Source organism: Diceros bicornis, chromosome 6 (assembly GCF_020826845.1).
Source record: "Diceros bicornis minor isolate mBicDic1 chromosome 6, mDicBic1.mat.cur, whole genome shotgun sequence".
Classification (NCBI taxonomy): domain Eukaryota; kingdom Metazoa; phylum Chordata; class Mammalia; order Perissodactyla; family Rhinocerotidae; genus Diceros; species Diceros bicornis.
Genome location: NC_080745.1, coordinates 54576359 through 54596993, shown reverse-complemented (window position 1 = coordinate 54596993; position 20635 = coordinate 54576359). Strand labels below are relative to the sequence as shown.

At 33.2% G+C, this 20635-nt stretch overlaps 1 protein-coding gene across 1 annotated transcript; it reads left to right on the top strand.

Moving 5' to 3' along the window:
• Positions 1–9: 9 nt before the first annotated feature.
• Positions 10–18804, top strand: LOC131406796 (gastric triacylglycerol lipase-like). The gene is given in 9 exon segments (XM_058542679.1): positions 10–111; positions 333–450; positions 1249–1447; positions 2314–2423; positions 4272–4408; positions 14712–14858; positions 15453–15524; positions 17623–17694; positions 18207–18804. Coding segments are annotated over 9 exon segments (1191 nt in total). The 3' UTR covers positions 18441–18804.
• Positions 18805–20635: the final 1831 nt, after the last annotated feature.

Here is a 20635-nt window from a genome sequence, read left to right as displayed (position 1 = left end):
AGGTTCAAAATGTGGTGGCTGCTTACAACAGTGTGCTTGATCCAGATGGTTGGAAATGCATTTTGTTTGCTTGGAAAAAAACCTGTGAATCCTGAAGCCAATACGAATACTGTAAGTTATTCTCATCACTAATTAAAAAAAAACACACTTCCAGAAACTTTGGCACTATTACTTTCATTCATTCTTTTAAAATTTCTTTTATTATTAGGATCTGAAAGCTCTCTTTACATAGTATATGTTACCCCAACCAATAAGAAATTCTACTTTAAGAAGCATAGAAATGGCCAAGTGAATTCATGAAGCTGATAATGTTTTGTCTTTTCTCCATTCAGAGTCAGATGATTTCCTACTGGGGTTACCCACATGAAATGCATGAAGTTATAACCGCAGATGGTTACACCCTTCCACTCTACCGAATTCCTCATGGAAAGAATGACGCTAATCATTTAGGTAGGATTGGAATGAGGGGGAAAAAATGAAACTTTCAAGTCCTGAATCAAATACATTCTAGTCAAATACCTTCTAATCAGAGAAGATGAGATTAAGTTACCCATAAAAAACCCTAGCATCTCCTTGACTCTCTGAGATAAAGCTGAGGGTCTGAGTGACACCTGATTTACATTGTCTTCTGTGATGAGAAAGTGGAGCATATACTGGCCCATGAATTTTATTTGGTGCACTGGGTGGGAACTCAGAGTCCCTGAATAGAAGCCACAGAACTTTCAACCACATTATTCTCCGGGATGCTTCAGTTTGCTGAAGGAAGTATTCATAATTGCTCTTGATGGTGTAACAACAGAGATCTGGTTCACTCCTCCTTTCTGCCCAAGAACTGAGAGGATGCAGATGCTATTCAAGTTCAGGAGCATAACCTTTTTCTTTAATAATAAGCACATGAATTTTGGGGGGCCCAAAGCATTTCTGTTTCTGGTTATTTCTCTTTTGCTTTTCATGAAGCATAAACTCTTTACTTAAAAAGAATATAACTTATAAATCATAGAAATTAAAAAACATCCACTAAGGAAATTTACAGTTGAGAAGGTGGGGCAAGAAAAGGATGTGGAAATTCTTCTGCCCTGTGGATTATGGAATAATATTTGTTTGTAAAATAAATATAATAAATTGTTAGCACGTTTCTTTGGGATACAAGCCAAATAGTCCTGACTGTATTACGGTAGTTTGAAAACCTGTGTTGTAATTTGCAGTGGACTTTTCTGTTATAAAACATTTTCCATGATTTCTTTTCAGTCCAAAAGCCAATTTTGTATTTATAGCATGATGTGCTATTAAGTTCCAATATCTGGATTTTGAATCCTCCCAACAGCAGCCTGGGCTTTGTTCTGGCAGGTGTTAGTTATGATGTTTGGTTGGGAAACAGCAGAGGAAATAGGTTCTCCAGGAAACACTTGTACCTGGAAACAGATTCCAAAGAATTCTGGGCTTTCAGGTAGGGAAAAAAATCTGTATTGTCTTATTTTGACTTAAAAATGGGTTAAATGTTTCTTATATTATTAATATTTAAATAAATTTGCAGAATTGGAATGAAGGTATTTTGTTAAAATATGTCACTGTTGAATAATATTTAAGATTTAAATGGAAAAATTGCTCTATATTGTTCTTAATGTGCCTAAAATATAGAATAAAATATATGAAAAACACATTATTTCCTGTTCTTCCCCCAGCTTCCTAAATATTAATACATTGCCAATCCATCCACTCCTTTGACTTTGAGTGTGAATCCTGCTGTTTTCAGAAAAAAGAAAGAATGGAGGAGGGGGGAGAAGACAGGGTAAAATGCACATGGTTGCTCTGTGTCACAGAGCAGTGGAATAACATGGCATTTGCCCTTGTCCATTTGCCTAAACAAAGAAACTTCCTATTTTCATCTTTGCAAGTTGAGCAACTATTTCATCTGCTACCCAGTTTTAAACAGTATATTGCTCATATTTCCTTTATGGGAAAGCCATATAATGTAGTGTCTTAGAAGTTGGCCTCTAGAACAAGAGTACTCTAAAATTTAGTCTATCAGCTATTGGCTAGGATCACAGGCATGTTTCCAGTTTCCCCAGCTCTACAATGTGCATAGTTACAAACTTATCTCAAAGGTGTTTTGTGAGTATTGAATAAAGTGGTACTTAGAAGCAGGTAGCATAGTAGCAGCTAACATATGGAAAGTGTTAAATCAATGTTAGCTCCTACTACCCAGGTCTCCCTTTAGAGGGGCTCTTTAAGTCCATAGTTTAAAACATGAAAATAACTTTATTACTACTAAAAAGAATTAAAACAAGTTTTATCCATTTTTGTTTCATGCAGTTTTGATGAAATGGTGAAATATGATCTGCCAGCCACCATTGATTTCATTGTGAAGAAAACAGGACAAAAGCAAATTTATTATGTGGGCTATTCCCAGGGCGCCCTTATTGGTATGCGAAGAAATACTAGAATCTGATTGTGCTACAATTCTTATTTTAAGAAACAACAAAGAAAACATTTCTTTTTAAAAAGAATTTCATTTTTAGAAATCACACATATTCACTATAATTATTCAGAACAAACAGATAAGCCAAAAGGAGCAAAATTTAAAAGCCAATGATAATTGTTTTATTATGGTAGATCAGTGCATAATCTTTTTAAAATGAACAACAGTACTGGATATCATCATATATTAACATCGTCTTTCCAATCATACCACACACTTTTAACAAGATGCTTGTATTAGATTCACCTGAGATTCTCTGCACCTGGAATTTCCAAGATTGAGGACCTGGCATGTTTTTTTTTTTTCTTTTCCTTATAGTGCTTTCTTATTAGAAAGCTGTGTGTGTTGACACTTCTTATGAAAAGTCTGTAGCCTTGTTAGTTTGGCTTCTTTGAGAAGTTACATTCTGCTGCCCAGTGAGCTTTCTTTGAGGATTGCCTGGTATTGCTCTAGGCTGGTATGAGGCGTGTTAATTTTTATACTGAAAATCCAATAAAGATTAGATGCTTCCAGACCTTTCAACTCACCAGGAAAACATTTCTAATTAATTCAAATATTTATTTGTTTAACTGGGCAGAGTACCTACCATTTGAAATATACTTGGCTGGCTGATATTTGCAATATATACTGTATACTAAAGAAATCTCATTTCCTCAAAGCTCAAAATCCAATAAGGCAAGAATTCTCACTCTCATTTCTACTGATATTTTGGCCACACATTTTTGCTGTGGGAGACTGCCCTGTGCATAGTAGGATGCTTAATAGCATCTCTGATCTCTACCCACTAGATTCAGATAGCACATCCTCCTCCTTTCATCCTTGGAGTCGTGACAACCAAAAGTGTCTCCAGACATTGCCAAATGTCCCTTTTTTGTGGCAAAACCACCACTTTTGGAGAACCATTGCAAAAGGAATAGCATTGAGAAAAGGCTTAAGGGCAGTCGGGTGGACAGGAAAAAGGAGAGCAGAGAGGAGAGTGCTGACTAACCCATTAGGCATGGGAGGCCAAGTTCTTAGGGTTCATGATACTTTAGGTACCAAAAAAGTATTTAAGTTCTTTTAAATTCATAAAAAAATGAAAATAATCCATCATAGAATATATTCGTGTTTATATCAACACAATCACAAAATATGGTTTTGCATTGTTTTGTGTGTGTGGAGGAAGAGTCCCATGAAGGCAAAAGTGTCTGGGGCCATGAAAGTCATCCTGTGGCCTTGGAAGGAGACATCTCCTTCAACATAGTTATTAGGGAAGATTTTATGAAAAAAAAAGAATGTTGAGCTGAGCTTTGAATATGGATGGTCTTTTGGAAGGCAGATTGCTCAGCCTCTCTGGAAAAGAGGCCCAAATAGTAGAGGATGTATCTAGGTCCTCAATACACGTAAACCAGATTCCAAGTAATCAATAGAGAAAAAACAGGTGGAACAGCCCAGAGAGGAAAGCATATAAGTACCAATTAGAATCCCGAAAGTGTAAGAAAAATTGGCCAATGGGAGGAGGAATGGTTTATTTTTTCCAGATTGTTGGCTAATGAAATAAAACACTACGAGTCACTGAATGTCAGGCTATGGAATCAGCAACCACTCAGACAAACTGAATGAGATTTAGAGAAATTAATCTGGTGGCCATGTGCAGGGCTAGTTGTAGGGATATCCCTGGAGACCAGTCTGGGACACATGGCAAAAGTAACAGCCATGTTATATAATCTTAGGTGGACTAGCCAAATGACAATGCGAATTGGAAGCAGGAGAGAACCCTGGGAAACTAGTCGCTTCTCTTGTTTTCTTTCAGCTTTTGCTGCATTTGCAATAAACCCACAACTGGCTGAAAAAATTAAAATCAATTTTTCACTGGGTCCAGTTGCCACTGTTAAATACACAACAAGTATTTTGCGCCTTATTGCTTACATCCACCCAACACTGTTCAAGGTTTGTGATTCCTTATAGCATATGCTTATAGTTTTCAGAATGAGGAAATGTGAGCCAAGCAAAAGAAGAGAGATGCTGACAGCCTCCTGCTGGATTAAAACGCTCAGTTGTCCCTCACTGGCTTGGCTGTAATGTAGCTCTCTCCTCAACTTGATGTTGCGTTCTGTGTGGTGTGCAGCCTTGCATCACCCAGTTCATCAAGCTTTTTTTCCCCTTTTTTCCTTATATGTATTGTCTGTCTTTACAAATCATTGTTAATGCAGTTTCTTCTTATGCAAATCCACAATCTCTATTTCTCTTTCAAGTTTACTACCATGATCTTCTTTAATTTTGCACACTGAAATTTCAATAAGTTGAAAGTGTTTTCTCCCCTTTCAACTTTCATTCTTTTTGTGCCATCATCTTGCCTCTGCCTACACTAAAGTCTCTCCATTACACCTGTAGTCATTACTTTAATTATATATTTAGTGCAGGAATATTGTAGAAAATATAGGAAATATCTTAATGAAAGATAAATAAAATTATTGGAAATCTTATTGTTCGTGGTAACAACAATGATCATATGGTCGGAGAATGTTTAACTTTATGAAAAACGTCAGTTTTCCAAAGTGGCTGTTCCAGTTTGCACCACCAATGAAATGTGATGGTAACAGTTCCTCTGCATTCTTGCCATCAGTTGGTGTTCCCGGGTTAAAATTTTAGTCATTCTAATTGGTATGGAGTGGTTTCTTGCTGTGGCTTTAATTTGCATTTACCTAATGACTAATGAATGAGCATCTTTTCATATGTGTACTTGCATCCATCCATCCCCTCTCCTCAGAGCTTATAACTTTTACTAGTTTATAGTTCCAGCTATTTTTACGCATTTGCATACATATGTACTCTTAAAAACATAGATAATATTGCCATGTGTTTGTTGCGCTTCTTTTTATATAAAAAGTGTTAACTAACATTCTGGGTTTAGGCCTGTTATTAAAAATAGCAGCAACTACCTTCTTAACCTTATTTTTAACTTGCATATCCTACTATTGTTGTTGAGTAGACTAGTTAAACATTTCATGCCTATGAAAATCTTTATAGTAATTCTGGAAGCCAAGAGTTGTGACTTCTCCACCTATACTCTTCTTTTTAAAAATTATTTTCCTGGGCACTGGCCTGGTTGCGTTGTGGTTAAGTGAGTGAGCTCCGCTGCGGCGGCCCGGGGTTCGCAAGTTCAGATCCCGGATGCGCACAGATGCACCGCTTGTCAAGCCATGCTGTGGCAGCGTCCCATATAAAGTAGAGGAAGATGCACATGGATGTTAGCCCAGGACCAGTCTTCTTCAGCAAAAAGAAGAGGATTGGTGTGGGATGTTAGCTCAGGGCTAGTCTTGCTCACAAAAATAAATAAATAAATAAAAATTATTTTCCTATTATAGTTCCTTGCACTAAACTTTAAAATTAGTTACCAATTTCTGTTAAGCAAAACAAACAAAAAAAAAACCAAAACTTTGTTGGGATTTTGAATCTTCCAGTTCATGAAAATAATATCCCTTCTATTTATTTAAGGCTTCTCCAATTTTTCCCAGGTTTAAAAAAATAAGAATTTCTGATTGTTAGTTGCTAGGATATAGAAAAAGTCTCATTTTTGTACATTGATGTTATATCCTACAGTCTTGCTAAACACACTTATTAGTTCTAATTGCTGTTTGTTAGATTCATAGTGTTCTATTTAGAGGATCATATTTTCTATGAATAAAGACAGTTTTACTTCTTTATTTTTTTAGTGTCGATACTTTTTAAATGTAATTTGTGTGTGTGTGCTTTATTGTACTGGCTAACACCTCCAGGACAGTGTTGAATATAAAGAGCAGGAGCAGACATCCTTTCCTGTGTTTAGAGGGAAAGCATTCTGTCTTTCACTACTATATGATATTAAGTATGGGTTTTTCATAGACACTTTATTAATTTAAGTGAGTTACCTTCTAGTCCTAGTTTGCTGAGAATGTCTATCAGGAGTGAATGTTGGATCTTGTTTGGTGTTTTTTCTGCACCTGTTGAAATGATCCCATGATTTTTCTTTAGTAATCTGTTAACAGGGTGAATTACACTGATAGATTTTCTGAAGGTTAAACTAACTTCTCATTCTAGGGATAAACCACACTTGATCTTGATGTATTATGCTTTCTATATATTGGTGTCTTCAATTTGAAAAAAATTTTTTGAACGTTTTTGCATCTCTATTCATAAGGCCTATTGGCTGTAGTTTCATTTCTTATAATCTCTTTTTCTAATTTTGGTATGACAGTAATACTGGCCTCATAAAATGAGTTGGGAAGTATTCCTTTTGCTTCATTATTCTGCAAGAGATTATATATAGTTGGCATTCTATCTTTTATACATATTTGATATATTTTGCCAGTAAAGTCATCTGAGCCTGGAATTCTCTGTTGGGAGTGTTTAGCTACAAAATGAATTTCTCTAATAGACTTATAGCTGTACGGGTTATCTATGCATGAATAAACTTTGGTAATCTTTCTTCAGTGTGCCCATTTGTTCTGTTATTGAATTTATTGCCACAAAATTATACATAATATTTCCTTGCTATTCTTTTAATTTGTATAGAATCTGTAGTGATGTCCCTTGTCTTGTTCTAGATATTGGTAATTTCTTGCATCTTTCCTTTTTGTGCTGATCAGTCTGGATAGAGACATTAATTTTATTAATCTTCTCAAAGAACTAGCCTTTGATTTTTCTGATTTGCCCTATCATGTATTCTTAATAGCTGATTGATTTCCACTTGATCTTTACTGTTTCCTTTCTTCTAACTTTTGATTTAGTAATTTCTTCCTTTCCTGGTTTCTTAGATCATTGCTTTTTAAACTTTCTTCTTTTCTAGTTTAAGCACTTATGGCTATAAATTTCTTTGTAGGTGCTGCCTTAGGGATATTCAACAAATTTGAATATGTTATGATTTCATTTTCATTCAAGTTAAAATACCTCAATTTTTCTTTTGATGTCTTATTTATTTCACCCTTTGGTTACTTGAAAGTGTGTTATACAGTTTCGAAGTATCTGGAGGTTTTCCAAGTATCTTTCTGTTATTGATTCATAATCTAATTCTTTTTTGTCCAGAAAACATAGTTTACATAATTTGAATCCTTTTAAATTCATTGAATCTTCCTTTATAGTCTTGAATATGGTCCATCTTGGTAAATGTTTCATATGCATTGAAAAGAATGTACATTAACTATGTATTCTGCTGCGTTGGGTGGAGTGTTCTTTAAATGTCAATTAAGTGATGTTGGTCAAAATATCGTCAAGATTTCCTTATTCTAACTGATTTTGTATTTGTTCTCTCTATTATTGATGAAACTTCCCACTGTAATTGTGGATTTGTCTATTTCTCCCTACAGATCTGTTTTTGTTTCACGCATTTCAAAGCTTTCTTAGGTACACAGACATTTAGGATTTTTATGTCCTCTTGATGAATTGATCCTGTTGTCATTAAATGGCCCACTTTATCTTTGTTAATATTCTTTGCTCTAAAATCTATCTTGTCTAAGGTTGATACAGCCACTCTAACTTCCTTTTGATTAATTTTATCATAGCATATTTTTCCATTCTATTTCTCAACCTATTTGTCTTTATATATAAAGTAGATTTCTATTAGAACCATAGAGTTGGAACTTTCTATTTAATCCTATTTAACCATTCTTGTCTTTTAATTATTGTTAAAATAATTAATAAAGTAAATGTGTTTAGACCATTTATATTTAATATGATTATTATTGTGGTTGGTATAAAACTTGCTATTTATTTGTATTTGTCCAATATGTTCTTTGTTCCCTTTTTTCTGCCTTATTTGGATTAACTGGATATATTTTATGATTTCATTTATCTCCTTTATTGGCTTATTAAGTGTATCGATTTATTTTGTTTTGTTTTTTCACGGTTGCTTCAGGGGTTATGGTATACTGCTGTAACTTATCACCGTCTATGTGCAAGTAATATTTACTACTTAGCATATAGTATCATAACCTTAAAACAGTAAACTCTCATTTCCCCTCTCCTGGAACTTGTGCTATTTTTGTCATATACTCTTTAGGTTGATATATGTTACCAACACCAAAATACATTATTCTTTCCTTGTTTAGACAGTAACTTATCTTCTAAATTATTTCTTCATTGAAAAACAAGAAAGGCATTTTTTACATATTCTTGTATATTTACTATTTCTTGTGTTCTTCATTTCACTGTGTAGAATCTGATTTACATCTGGTATCATTTTCCTTTTGATTATAGGACTTTTAACATTTTTTATGTTGATAATTAATTATATCAGCTTTTTAAATTTTCTTTATTTTACCTTTGTTTCTGAAAGATATTTTCACTGGGGATAGAATTCTAGGTTTATAGTTTTTTTGATTTCTCATTGATAAAGATGTTGCTACATGTTTCCTGGCTTACATTGTTTCCAAGAACTCTCTTATTGTTACGATTTTTCCTCTGTTATGTAATGTCTTTCATTCTGACCACTTTTAGATTTTTTCTTTTATTACTAGTTTTAAGCAATTTTTTTATGTGCCTTGGTATAATTTTTTTCATGTTTCTTATGCCTGGGATTCATTAAGTCTTTTGGATCTATGGGTACATAGTTTGGGAAAATCAAACTTTAAAAATTTCAGAAATTATTTCTTAAAGAACATTTTCTAGGACCACCTCTCCAGCCTCTCCTTCGGGGCCTAAAATGATGCATATATTAGGACTTTTAAATAGTTCCATGCATCACTGATACTCGTTTATTTCTTTTCAATACTTTCTCTCCATGTTGCTTTTTGGTTAATTTCTATTTTTATGTCTTCAAGTTAAATAATCTTTTCTTCTTCACTATTTTATTTTCTACTTAATCCTATGCAGTGTGTTTTACGTCTCAGATATTTTAAGTTTAATTTCTAAAACTTCAATTTGAGTCTTTTCATATCATCCATGTTTCTACTTAACATGCTCATTTTTTCTTCTATTGTCTTACACATTTGGAGTATAGGTAAAATAACTTTTAGTATTCTTGTCCACTAATTATAATATTTGTGTTCTGAATCTTTCTATTGATTTATTTTTCTCCCCATACGGGTCTAATTCCTGCTTCTTTGTGTGACTGGTAGTTTTTGATTGATTGCCAGTCTTTGTGACTTTTTTCTTATTGCATGCTGGATAATTCTAGAAACAGTTTTGAGCTTCTGTTGTGCAATGCAGTTTGCTCATTTTGAGGCTTGCTCTTTTGCTTTGTTAGTAGAAACCAGAACAGCCTTTAGTCTAGATGTAATTTTTCCTTCCTCTGTGTCGGTTACTCACTAATTACTCTAATAATGGTTAATTGTGAGGTTTTCAAATCTGGTTGGTGGGCACAGACCTTCTGGCTCCAGGAATTGTTACCGCCAATTTTTTCATATGGTTCATTTCCTGTCCTTGAGTATGCTTCCTCAAGTGCATATATAGTTGTATACTAAGCTGAAGAATCCAGGTGGAACCCCTGTAGATCTCTGGATCTCTTTCTTCTCTCTCTCTGGGTATCTCTCTCTCTCTTTCTCTCATTCTCTCTCCTTTTCCATGGTAAATTTAGCTACCTTGGCCTTCTACAAAATCTCAACCCTATCTCATTAATTCACATAGCTTTCCCAGCTTTGCTGGGGTTCCTGTGCTGTGTCCTGGGAATACTCTTCAGGCAATAGCTGAGCAACTCTGGGGCTCAATTTGTTTGTTCCACCTTTTACCTTTTTCAGGGATCACTATCTGGTGCTGCCTGATATCTCGTGTTTGAACACTCTTGTTTCATGGGTTTTTATTTGTTTCAACTATGACTACTATCTGATTCCAGGATATTTTCATGATCTCAGAAAGAAACACCCTATTGTTCCCTTCCCCTAGCACCTGGCCACCACTAATCAACTTTCTGTCTCTATAGATTTGCCTATTTTAGAAATTTCATGTAAATGAAGTCATATAATATGCGATTTTCTGTGTCTGGTTTCTTTCACTTGGCATAAAGTTCTCAAGATTTATCTATGTTGTACCACAAATCAGTACTTCCTTCCTTTTGATGGCAGAATAATATTTCATTGTATGGATATACCACTTTTGTTTTTCCATTTATCAATCCATTAGTGGACATTGGGGTTGTTTCCAGTTTTTTTGCTATTATGAATAGTGTTGCAATGGATATTTGTTTAGAAGTTTTTGTGTGGACATACGTTTTCATTTCTATTGGGTATACACCTAGGAGTGGAATGCTGGGTATATGATAACTCTATGTTTAATTTTTTAAAGAAATTCCTAAATGTTTTCCAAGGTAACTATATCATATTTGTAAGTCCCACCAGCAGTGTATGAGCATTCTGCATTCTGGCCAGTACTCCTTATTATCTCGTCTTTTTATCATAGACGTCCGAGTGGGTGTGAAGTAGTTTACCATTGCAGTTTTGATTTGCATTGCCTTAATGGCTAATGATGTTAAATATTGTTTCATGTGCTTATCAGCCATTTATTTCTCTTCTTTAGAGAAATGTCTACTCAAATCCTTTACTCACTTGTAGTTGTCTCAAATCCTTTACTCATTTGTAGTTGTCTATGGTTGAGTTTTAAGAACTGTATGTATACTCTGGATACAAGTCCCTTATCAGATGTATGACTCGCAAATATTTTCTCCCATTCTATGCACTGTCTTTTAACTGTCTCAATGATGTCTTTTGAAGCAGAAAAGTTTTAATTTTGATGAAGTCCATTTCATCATTTTTCTTTTGTCCCTTGTGTTTTTGGTGTCGTATCTAAAAAATCTTTGCCTAAACCAAGGTGACAAAGATTTCCTCCTTTTCTTCTGAAGGTTTTATACTATTACTTCTTACATTTAGGTTTGTGATCCATTTTAAGTTAATTTTTGTACTGGTGTGAGGAAAGAGGCCAATTTCATTTTTTGATATGAGCATCAAATTGTCGCAGACCATTAGTTTTCGCAAAGACCCTTCTTAACTTATTCAATTTACTTGCACCTTTGTTGAAAATCAGTTGACTATATATATATATAAATCCATATATATATAGGGGTTTATTTCTAGACTTTCAGTTCTATTACATTTATCTATATGTCTATCCTTATGCCAATACCACACTATCTTGGTAACTTTGTAATAAGTTTTGAAATGAGGAAGAGTGAATCCTCCAACTTTTTTCTTCTTTATCAAGATGGTTTTGCTTACTTTGGGTACTTTGCATTTCCATCTGAATTTTAGGAAGAGCTTACCAATTTTTGCAAAAATGGAAGATGGGATTTCTATAAGGATTACATTGAATCTGTAGTTGTATCACATTTTTTTAATCTTTTCTGCTAATGTCTGTCTTTTAATTGGAGTATTTAATCCATTTAAGATTAATGTAATTTCTCGTAAAGTAGCATTTTTTTCCTACCATTTTGCTACTGGGTTGCTATATGGCTTATGCCGTTTTGTTCCTATATCCATCCATTGCTAACTTCTTTTGTGTTAAATATTTTTAGTTGTACCATTTAATTCTATTCCTGTTTCTTATACTATGTCTTTTGTTATTTTTTTCTTGTCTTGAGGATTACAAATGACATCTTAAAACAATCAAGTTTAGATTAATACTAACTTTAGTAGTATATAAACATTTTGATCAATATAGCTCAATTTCTTCTCCTTCTATTCGATTCTTGTCATATAAATTACATATTTATATATTATATATTAAAGTCATCACCACATTATTATAATTATTGCCTTTTAAATCAGGGAGGGTAAAAAGAATTATAAACAAAAATACATTTTTACTGTCTTTCGTAAATACCTATGTACTTCCATTTACTGGCCCTCTTTATTTATTAATGTGAATTGAAGTTACTGGCTGATTCCTTTCATTCAGCCTGAATTCTCTTTTTAGTATTTCTTGTAGGTCAGGTCTGCTAGTGGCCAATTCTCTAATTTTTGTTTCTTTAGAAATGTGTTAATTTCTCCTTTGTTTCTTAGTATAATTTTTCTAGATATAGAATTCCTGGTTGATCATTTTTTCTTTTAGAACTTTGAATATGCCATTTCACTGTCTTCTAATCTCTGTTGTTTGTGATGAGAAATCACCTGTTAATTGTATTGAGGATTTCTGATGAGTTGCTTCTCTTGCTGCATTCAAAGTTCTTTGTCTTTATCTTTTGACAGTTTGACTGTGATGTGTCTTAGTCTGGATCTGTTTCGAGTTCATCCTACTTAGTGTTTGTTCATCCTCTTTTATATGAAGATAAATGTTTTTCACCAAATTTGGGAATATTTTCGCCATTCTTTCTTCAAATATTCTTTCTGCCCCTCTCTCTCCTCCTCTTCTAGACTCCAATTATGCATACGTTAACATGTTTGATAGTGCCTCACAGGTCTCTAAAGATGGGATAGGGCTTTTCCCACTTAGTAAGCTCTGAGTCAGGTCAAATAAAGACAAGCTCTATGAATAGGATTGTTCCAAGACCTGCCAGACAGGTTAAATAATGATGATTCACTGGAGAGTGGGCATTTTGAGGAGCTTCAAACCATTCATTGCCTTCCTTAGTGGCTGCTAAGGAAGCTATTTACAAAGCTGTATTGGTTGCAAGCCTCCCAGTTTTCAGAGCTGCTACAGACTGGGAAAGGGACAGAGGATTATCACAAGCTAAAACATCTCATAATTCATTATTTTTACCAAGATTTAAGAGTTTTCTTAAAGTTACACTCTATAGATCATTGCTTGCTTTTGGTTAACTTCCAGAATTATCAAAAAGTTGATTTTGACAGTTCTCAAAGCTATTACTGTGGAGTGGCTTTTTGAAGGTCTTCTTCTGAGTTTATGGAAGTCACATCCCTGGTCAGTTTTTGTAAATTTTTTGTTGTATGCTCGAAAAGAATGTGGGTTCTCTCATTTTCCCAGGCCATGTTACAAATATTTCAAATAAATAAAATTATTGTGTTGTTTAAAGTCTCTATATTTGCAGTAATATTTGGTTTGCATTACATACTACCCAGGTGTACTTTAGATAGAGCCTCTTTCTGTGTAATTAATTTCACTCTTACTTTAGCTTTGCCTCTTTCATAGAAAATGCATACAAAGTATATTCTCTTAACATCCAAAGGTTGTGTCTTTGCGCTGTAGGTTTTTCTTTATAACATCTTATATGATGCTCCTTTAAACGTTATGTTTGCCATGTTTGTGATTTTTTATGTTATTTTTTCATTAATTTACTGTAGGTATGACTTACCTACAATAAAATGCACCCATTTTAAATATATTGTCCAATAAGTTTTGACAAATGTGCAAACCCATGTAACTACCGCCAAAATAAAGCTATGGAATATTTTCATCACCCCAGAAAGTTTCCAACTGTTCCTTTCAGTCAGTCATTCTCTTACTCCCAGCCCTAAGCAACCTCAGATATAGTGACAGTGCTTTCTGTCACTAAGGATTAGTTTTTACATTTCTAGAAATGTATGTAAACAGAATCATACATTATGTAAAATTCTGTGCCTTTTTGATTTACTTTCATTTTTATCTACAAATTTTATATCTTCCTCTCTTTTAGTTTCTATGCCTGAGATACATACAATTCTAGTCTCTAAGGTAATTTCCTTTGTTTTTACCTCATTAATTTCTCTGAGTATACTTTTTACACTATCCTCTCCTTGAAGGATTTCAAAGAAAATATATATTTTTTATAATAAACTTTCTTAACGTTTTTCTTCACTGTCTATTCTTGCTCTTTTATTGCCACATCTCTTAGTCTATTATCACTTTATTTAACTCACTTTTTCTCCTCTGCTCCACTATCTCTTGAAATTTATTTTCTCTCTTTTTTAAAAATCACTTGATAAATCCCATTTTACTACCTTCTCTTACAATGGACATATCTTAAAATTAGCAAATTTTACCTGCTTACTTGTGTGTATGTGTTGTAATTCTGAGTGTGTTTTCCATTTATATGTAGCACAGCATCAAAAATATACAATTTTATTTTCATTTGCTCTATTAAAGTAAATTCTATTTTATCTATCTGAAGTCAGATCAAGTTCATTACTCTCAAAAATGTTCATTCCAGTTGAATTATTAAAAAGCATTTCTAACACAAACTATTTTATTGGGCAACTTTTTCATATTATGTGTAGAATATCACAGTGAACTTACTCATCCTACTCTTCAGTAATACATTACAATTTTGTACCTCCTACTTCTTCTTTCTTGATTTCTACTGGACAAAACACATTTTTTCATCAAAACTTATCCCTCAAATATATCATTTCAGATCCTGTTTGGTGAAAAAGAATTTTTACTCAATACATTTATGAATAAAGTCATCGGTCAGAATGTGTGCAACCGTGAGGTACTTGATGCAGTTTGTAACAATTTACTCACATTGGTAGGTGGTTATCATCCCCAAAACTTAAATGAGGTATGTGTTGTTAATGATTTAAAGTAAATATTTTTTCTTGATGATGTGTTAGCGGTGCTATATCATTATCTTAATAGGTAAAAATTAAAACCCAGGGACAATTAACTTACCCAATATATATATTTTAATCTGCTTATTATAGGCAAACTGTATTATAATCCAGGATGGATTTTGCACATAATTTCTAAAGTTCAATATTTCTGAGATGTAGTAATCTATATGACTATGTACAAAATTCACTTATAAACCTTCACATCATTTATGAATGTATGTCTGAATATCATATGTGAAGGAATTTTAATCTTTTCCTCTGTCTGAATCATTTTAATAAATCTACTGTCATTCATCTAGGCACTGATTATTCAGGAAATGATCCTTATTTCTCAGGAAAAAAAATTTGGATCAAACATTATCATATAAAACACAAAGAAATTTAGATTTTTCTGGTTTTGGAGAAAATCATGTTTCCTTCTGAACCGATTAAACAGAGGTCTGAATCATAGAAGTAACAGAGTTTTACTATTTTGAAATATTCTCATTCTTGGAAGGAAACTAATGATTGACAAATGTGTATATTGTTTTTCTTTCTTCTAGAGTCGTCTTGATGTGTATTTAACAGAGATTCCAGCAGGAACGTCAGTTCAAAATATGTTACACTATGCTCAAGTATAACTTTTCAAATTCTATCAATCAATATTTATTGAGCTTCTAATATCTATAAAAAAGCATGAGGAGAAAGGCATGGCTATGTGATGAGGTGTAGTAAAAAAAATGATTTTGGAGACTAGAATAAGATAAGTTATTGCAGAACTTAAATTTCAACTAAATGACTTTTATTTAGAGTTGCCAGGTTTAACAAATAAGGATATAGGACGCTCAGTTAAATTTTAATTTCAGATAAATTAATAAATTTTAGTATAAATATCTCCACTATAATATTCCAAATTCAATTTAATTTGGCATCTTTTATTTTATTAGGCAACTCAACATTTTTATCACTTAATCGAGGGAGGTATTTAAGTGTTTTAACAAAAAAGGAAGGTGTTTTATAAACCTATCCATAACAGTACTGTCGTTTGTTTTCATAGTCTCGTTAAAATTAATAATAATTTATATATGTCATCTCCAACCAGATGACAATAATAAATGGCAAATTTCTTACATTTCCTCCTTCTTTCCTTTATTCCCTTCTTTCTTCTCCTCTCTCTGTGCTTCTCTTTCTCCTCTCTTTTTTTTGAAACCTCTTGTACTTGATAAGGCTCAATGACTCTATCTGTTTGGTTTTGTGGCCAATGGATTACATCCCTTTTTGAGGAAATAAAAGGGAACTTCTTTGATGCCAAGAACAGATACTCCCCCCTGTGTGTGAGGGGGTAAGGGGAATGTGATAAAGGCAGAATTGTTTCTTTCTTTCACCATCAAAAGTGATAGCTTTCTTTTCTGTTCAAAATGGAAAACTGGTATAAATGTATTTTATGTCAACTTAGCATCAGCTCTGGCAATCTTCAAGGGTTAATGATAGATGGAAATTCTAGGAGCACTTAAGGTATATGTGTAAATTGTGATAACTTTCATTCATTACTCCCTCAGAAGAATTTCCCATGTGGCAGCCAAAAGATTGGGGATAAAATGATCTTACGTTCCTAATACCATTTGCCAAGGTGTAAGCTGATGCCTATACACAGGGTGCGAGAGCATCTTATTCCAAGGCACATACCATTTGAAATCTATAGATGGGTGGTACTCTTAGATTCCAAGTATCTTCATTGCCATGAATTTTTTTACTCAGTTGACACATAATCGACAAAGCAACATGTCACCTCCTAAAAAAAGATGATGCCTCATTCCATTTTCTTGTTTGCAGATATCTGTTTAGAACATTTCCACTGCCTAGCATCTCCACTTTGCAGAAGAGATAGTCTTTGAACTACTTATGTCTGACAATTAGGGTGCTACAAAAGGCCCATTTCTTACTCCTTCCAATTCTGAGACAATTCTTTTGCAACAGAAATCATTCTTACTATGTTGCAAAAATTACTTTATTTTGAAGCATCATAGGACAATTTTTATAAAAGGGACATTCTACATAAAGGATAAAAATTTTTTCTATGTATCAATTTTCAGTGCAAACTAATTGAATCTGCTTGAAAATATTTTTTAATGTCAATTGAATTATAAAGCAATAAAGCAGTCTATATAGCGCTAGTAAATTTGTATTGCATATTTTATTTGCACTGTAAGACTTCATTAATTTGGATCCTAGTAATTTGAAATATTTTGTTATTAAGAAATATTTACAAACTGAAATTTACTTTGTACCACCAAAATAAAATATAATACAAAATTAGTGATAGAAAAAATTTGCATTTTAAAATAACTTGGCAAACACCCATTAATCCCTAGGAAATCATACTCATAGTTGTTTTTTCATCTGTTTATTAGGTCCTTGCTTAATAGATAGCATGATAAGTTACTATAGTTTAAACATTATTAAAATGTGTGTAAAATGTACTTAATGTTTTTCTTAAAAGTATGTTATTTGTGCCAATTTGTCTGATTCCTAGTTCTCTGGGAATATGTTTTAGAAGTCATTCATCCAGGAACACATAGCATTGTGGTAGAAAAAGTACTAGACTTATATATGGGTGACATTGAATGCAAATCAATGAGTCATATTATAAAATGAGGCAGTAAGACTTAGCAATTTCTAGCTCTATTTATTTTTTAAGATTGTATTAGTAATAGTTTTTTATCTTTATTTAAGCTTATTAATAAAGGTACATTTCAAGCTTATGACTGGGGAAGTCCATCTCTAAATATTCTACACCATAATCAGGTAATTTTGCTTTTTCAAAATTGAATTCTTTGGCCTTTTTGGAAAGACAAAAGTGAAAATGTATTAAAGGTCTAAGAAAACACTTGTTTTTAAAATATTATGCAGTACTTTACATTTCCCAGGAAGATGATAAAGATAGACCTAAGAATGGGTTCAAAACAAAAAAACATAATTTTTTTACTACAATACTATAGAAAGCACAGTTCCATTTATCACGTCATTTGAACCTCATTAGACTTGTCAGATATATCTTAATATCACCATTTCACATACAAGGAACCTAAGTAGCACAGAGGTTCTAGTTTGTGGAAATCATTTGTTAGTACAATTTAAAGGCTTGGATAACAGTCCATTTCTGTCTGACAAAGATTGAGATTCTATAGATAATTTCTATGGACTCAATAAACAGATAATAATCATTATCATTTCATGAAAGAAGAAAATAACCAATTTACAATTCATAGTTGGATATGCTGTTAAAATAAACATTACTATTCCTCATTTTCTTTTAGCCCACTCCTCCATTATACCATGTGGAAGATATGAAGGTTCCAACAGCAGTGTGGAGTGGTGGACAGGACATTCTGGCGGACCCAATAGATGTTAAGAACTTGGAATCAAGAGTATACAATTTCATTTACCATAAGATAATTCCTTCTTACAATCATCTTGATTTTGGATTAGGATTAGATGCTTATGATCAGATTTACACTGAAATCATCACAATGATGAATGAAGCTTTATGAGGTTAAAATTCTTTGGCTTTACACATATCTTCCCACGTCTTCTGAGGGCCCCTGGCTTTTCTATATGCAAAGATTTTCTTGCTGGTCTTTTTTTGTTTAAATGGTCTTTGGTTTTTAAGTCAGAATTGTTTTGCCAAATCATTTGCGCCTGTCCTAAGAAGAATGAACACTTATAAAATATTTCATTCATCCTGTGAATGTCATTCATATGGTAATTTTTATATTTTTGACAAGAATAGAGCTCTTTGAGGAATAAGCATACTTCTTATTGGCAATAAAACAACCTTGAAATATTTATGCAGGGAGAAACTGAGTTGTATGGTACGCATTTGGGGGATACGATGTCTCGAGAAAGGACTATAAAAATTCCGCCATAATTTTTGACAGGAATGCCAAATGGGACCTTGTCAATTAGTCTTCTTGGCTGAAATTCAATGAGATCACGACTTCTCCTGTCTCACCATGTATATAAAAAAAAAAGTAACTGTTTTTAAGAAACTGATTATAGTAATATTCTCTAGTATGAAAAATATGAGAAATATTTTAGGATCATGTTTCTAGTATGGAAAATGCCCTTCTCAGATCCAGTAGTTCCAGCTGCCAATCAGTAATAAATACAAAGTGTCAAAGGCTGCCAATCAGTAATAAATGTTTGCCAATCAGTAATAAATACAAAGTGTCAAAGGCTGCCAATCAGTAATAAATGTTTGCCAATCAGTAATAAATACAAAGTGTCAAAGGCTGATAAGATGTTGTTTATTGACTCCCAGGGTTGCATTCATTTTTAGTCATACATTGATCTAAAAGAATCTGAGTCATTAACATATGATGCTATTGGATTGAGTCACTCCATTTGTGTTGAAAGCCCAAGAACAAAGTGAAGTTATGAAAATGCTTTGGCCTCTTTCATTTATCAGTCCTAATGTGCTGTCTAAACAGATAGCCAGTAGCCATATATGGCTATTTAAATTTAAATATCACAAATACTTAGATTAAGTTAAATTAAATTTTCAGTTCCTTAGTCTCACTAGCTGCATTTCAAGTACTCAATAGCCATATGTGGCTACTGGTTACTGTATTGTAAAGCACAGATATACAACATTTCCCCCATTGTAGAAAGTTTTATTGAAAATCTCTGGATAAGGAAGAGAGCAAAACACGGGGATTGCAAACAGTGGAGTTATCGAGGTTTAAAACATTCCACAGACAAAAATAAAGAAACAGAAAAGGAGAATAGATGGTTTATAATATTGGTTGTGAAGGACTGGAATGTACTGCTAGTAAAATTCAAATTGTTTGTCATTGCCACTAACTCAGGAATTGAAAACCTTTCAAAAATGATGGATAGAGTCTTGGTTTTTATAGATCCTCGTAGGTACTATGCAGATACCCTCAAAGAAGCCACATTGTGTGATGCAACTTAATACTGATTGTGAAAGTATCTACCTTCTATTATATACTTAACGTACAGTAATTGGTAGAATTGTGATGACATTCTGAAAGCATTAACCATGATATATGGCTTCTGAATATTAAGGGGACCTGCTTTTAGTGTTCTGCTCAAACTAGAATTCTTTTTAGATCTAGAAATTCTCTTCCAATGCAGCTTCATATAGAATTCACCAACACCACAAATAGGAATGTTTGAAGATGGAGAAAATTTGTTTGTGTAAAATTTTTGGTTTATAAAATAGCAAATAAGAGTAATATTTATTATAGAGATAATACAGATGGAAACTCTTTACAGAAAAATTGAACTTTGAGAAGCAATAAAGAATTTTCTAAAATTTGCATATATGTTCTAATCAGAGGCAAAAATAAATCAACTTTTGGTCACTGTGGGTGAATATCAGAGGGGGAAGTTGAAGGAATCAGGGATATGAAGGAAAAGCAAAATGATGTGGAAAGAAGAGGAGAATCTGGAGAAGTCTGATCATGCAACAAATCCTTAATAGGGCACTTACAAAGTATTAGGCATTATATCAAACAGTGGGATGCATCTGGGATCCAAACAGATAAAAATCCCTACTTTCGGGAAACTTTTATGGAGAGAAAAACAGTAGTTAACATTTATTGAGGACAACAACTTGTCAGGCACAGTCAGAGGATTTTACTTGTAGCAAATAACTCATAGTCTGCAAGATAGGAACAATTACTGCCTCTATTTTACAGATGGAGAAGTTAAGGCAATTAAA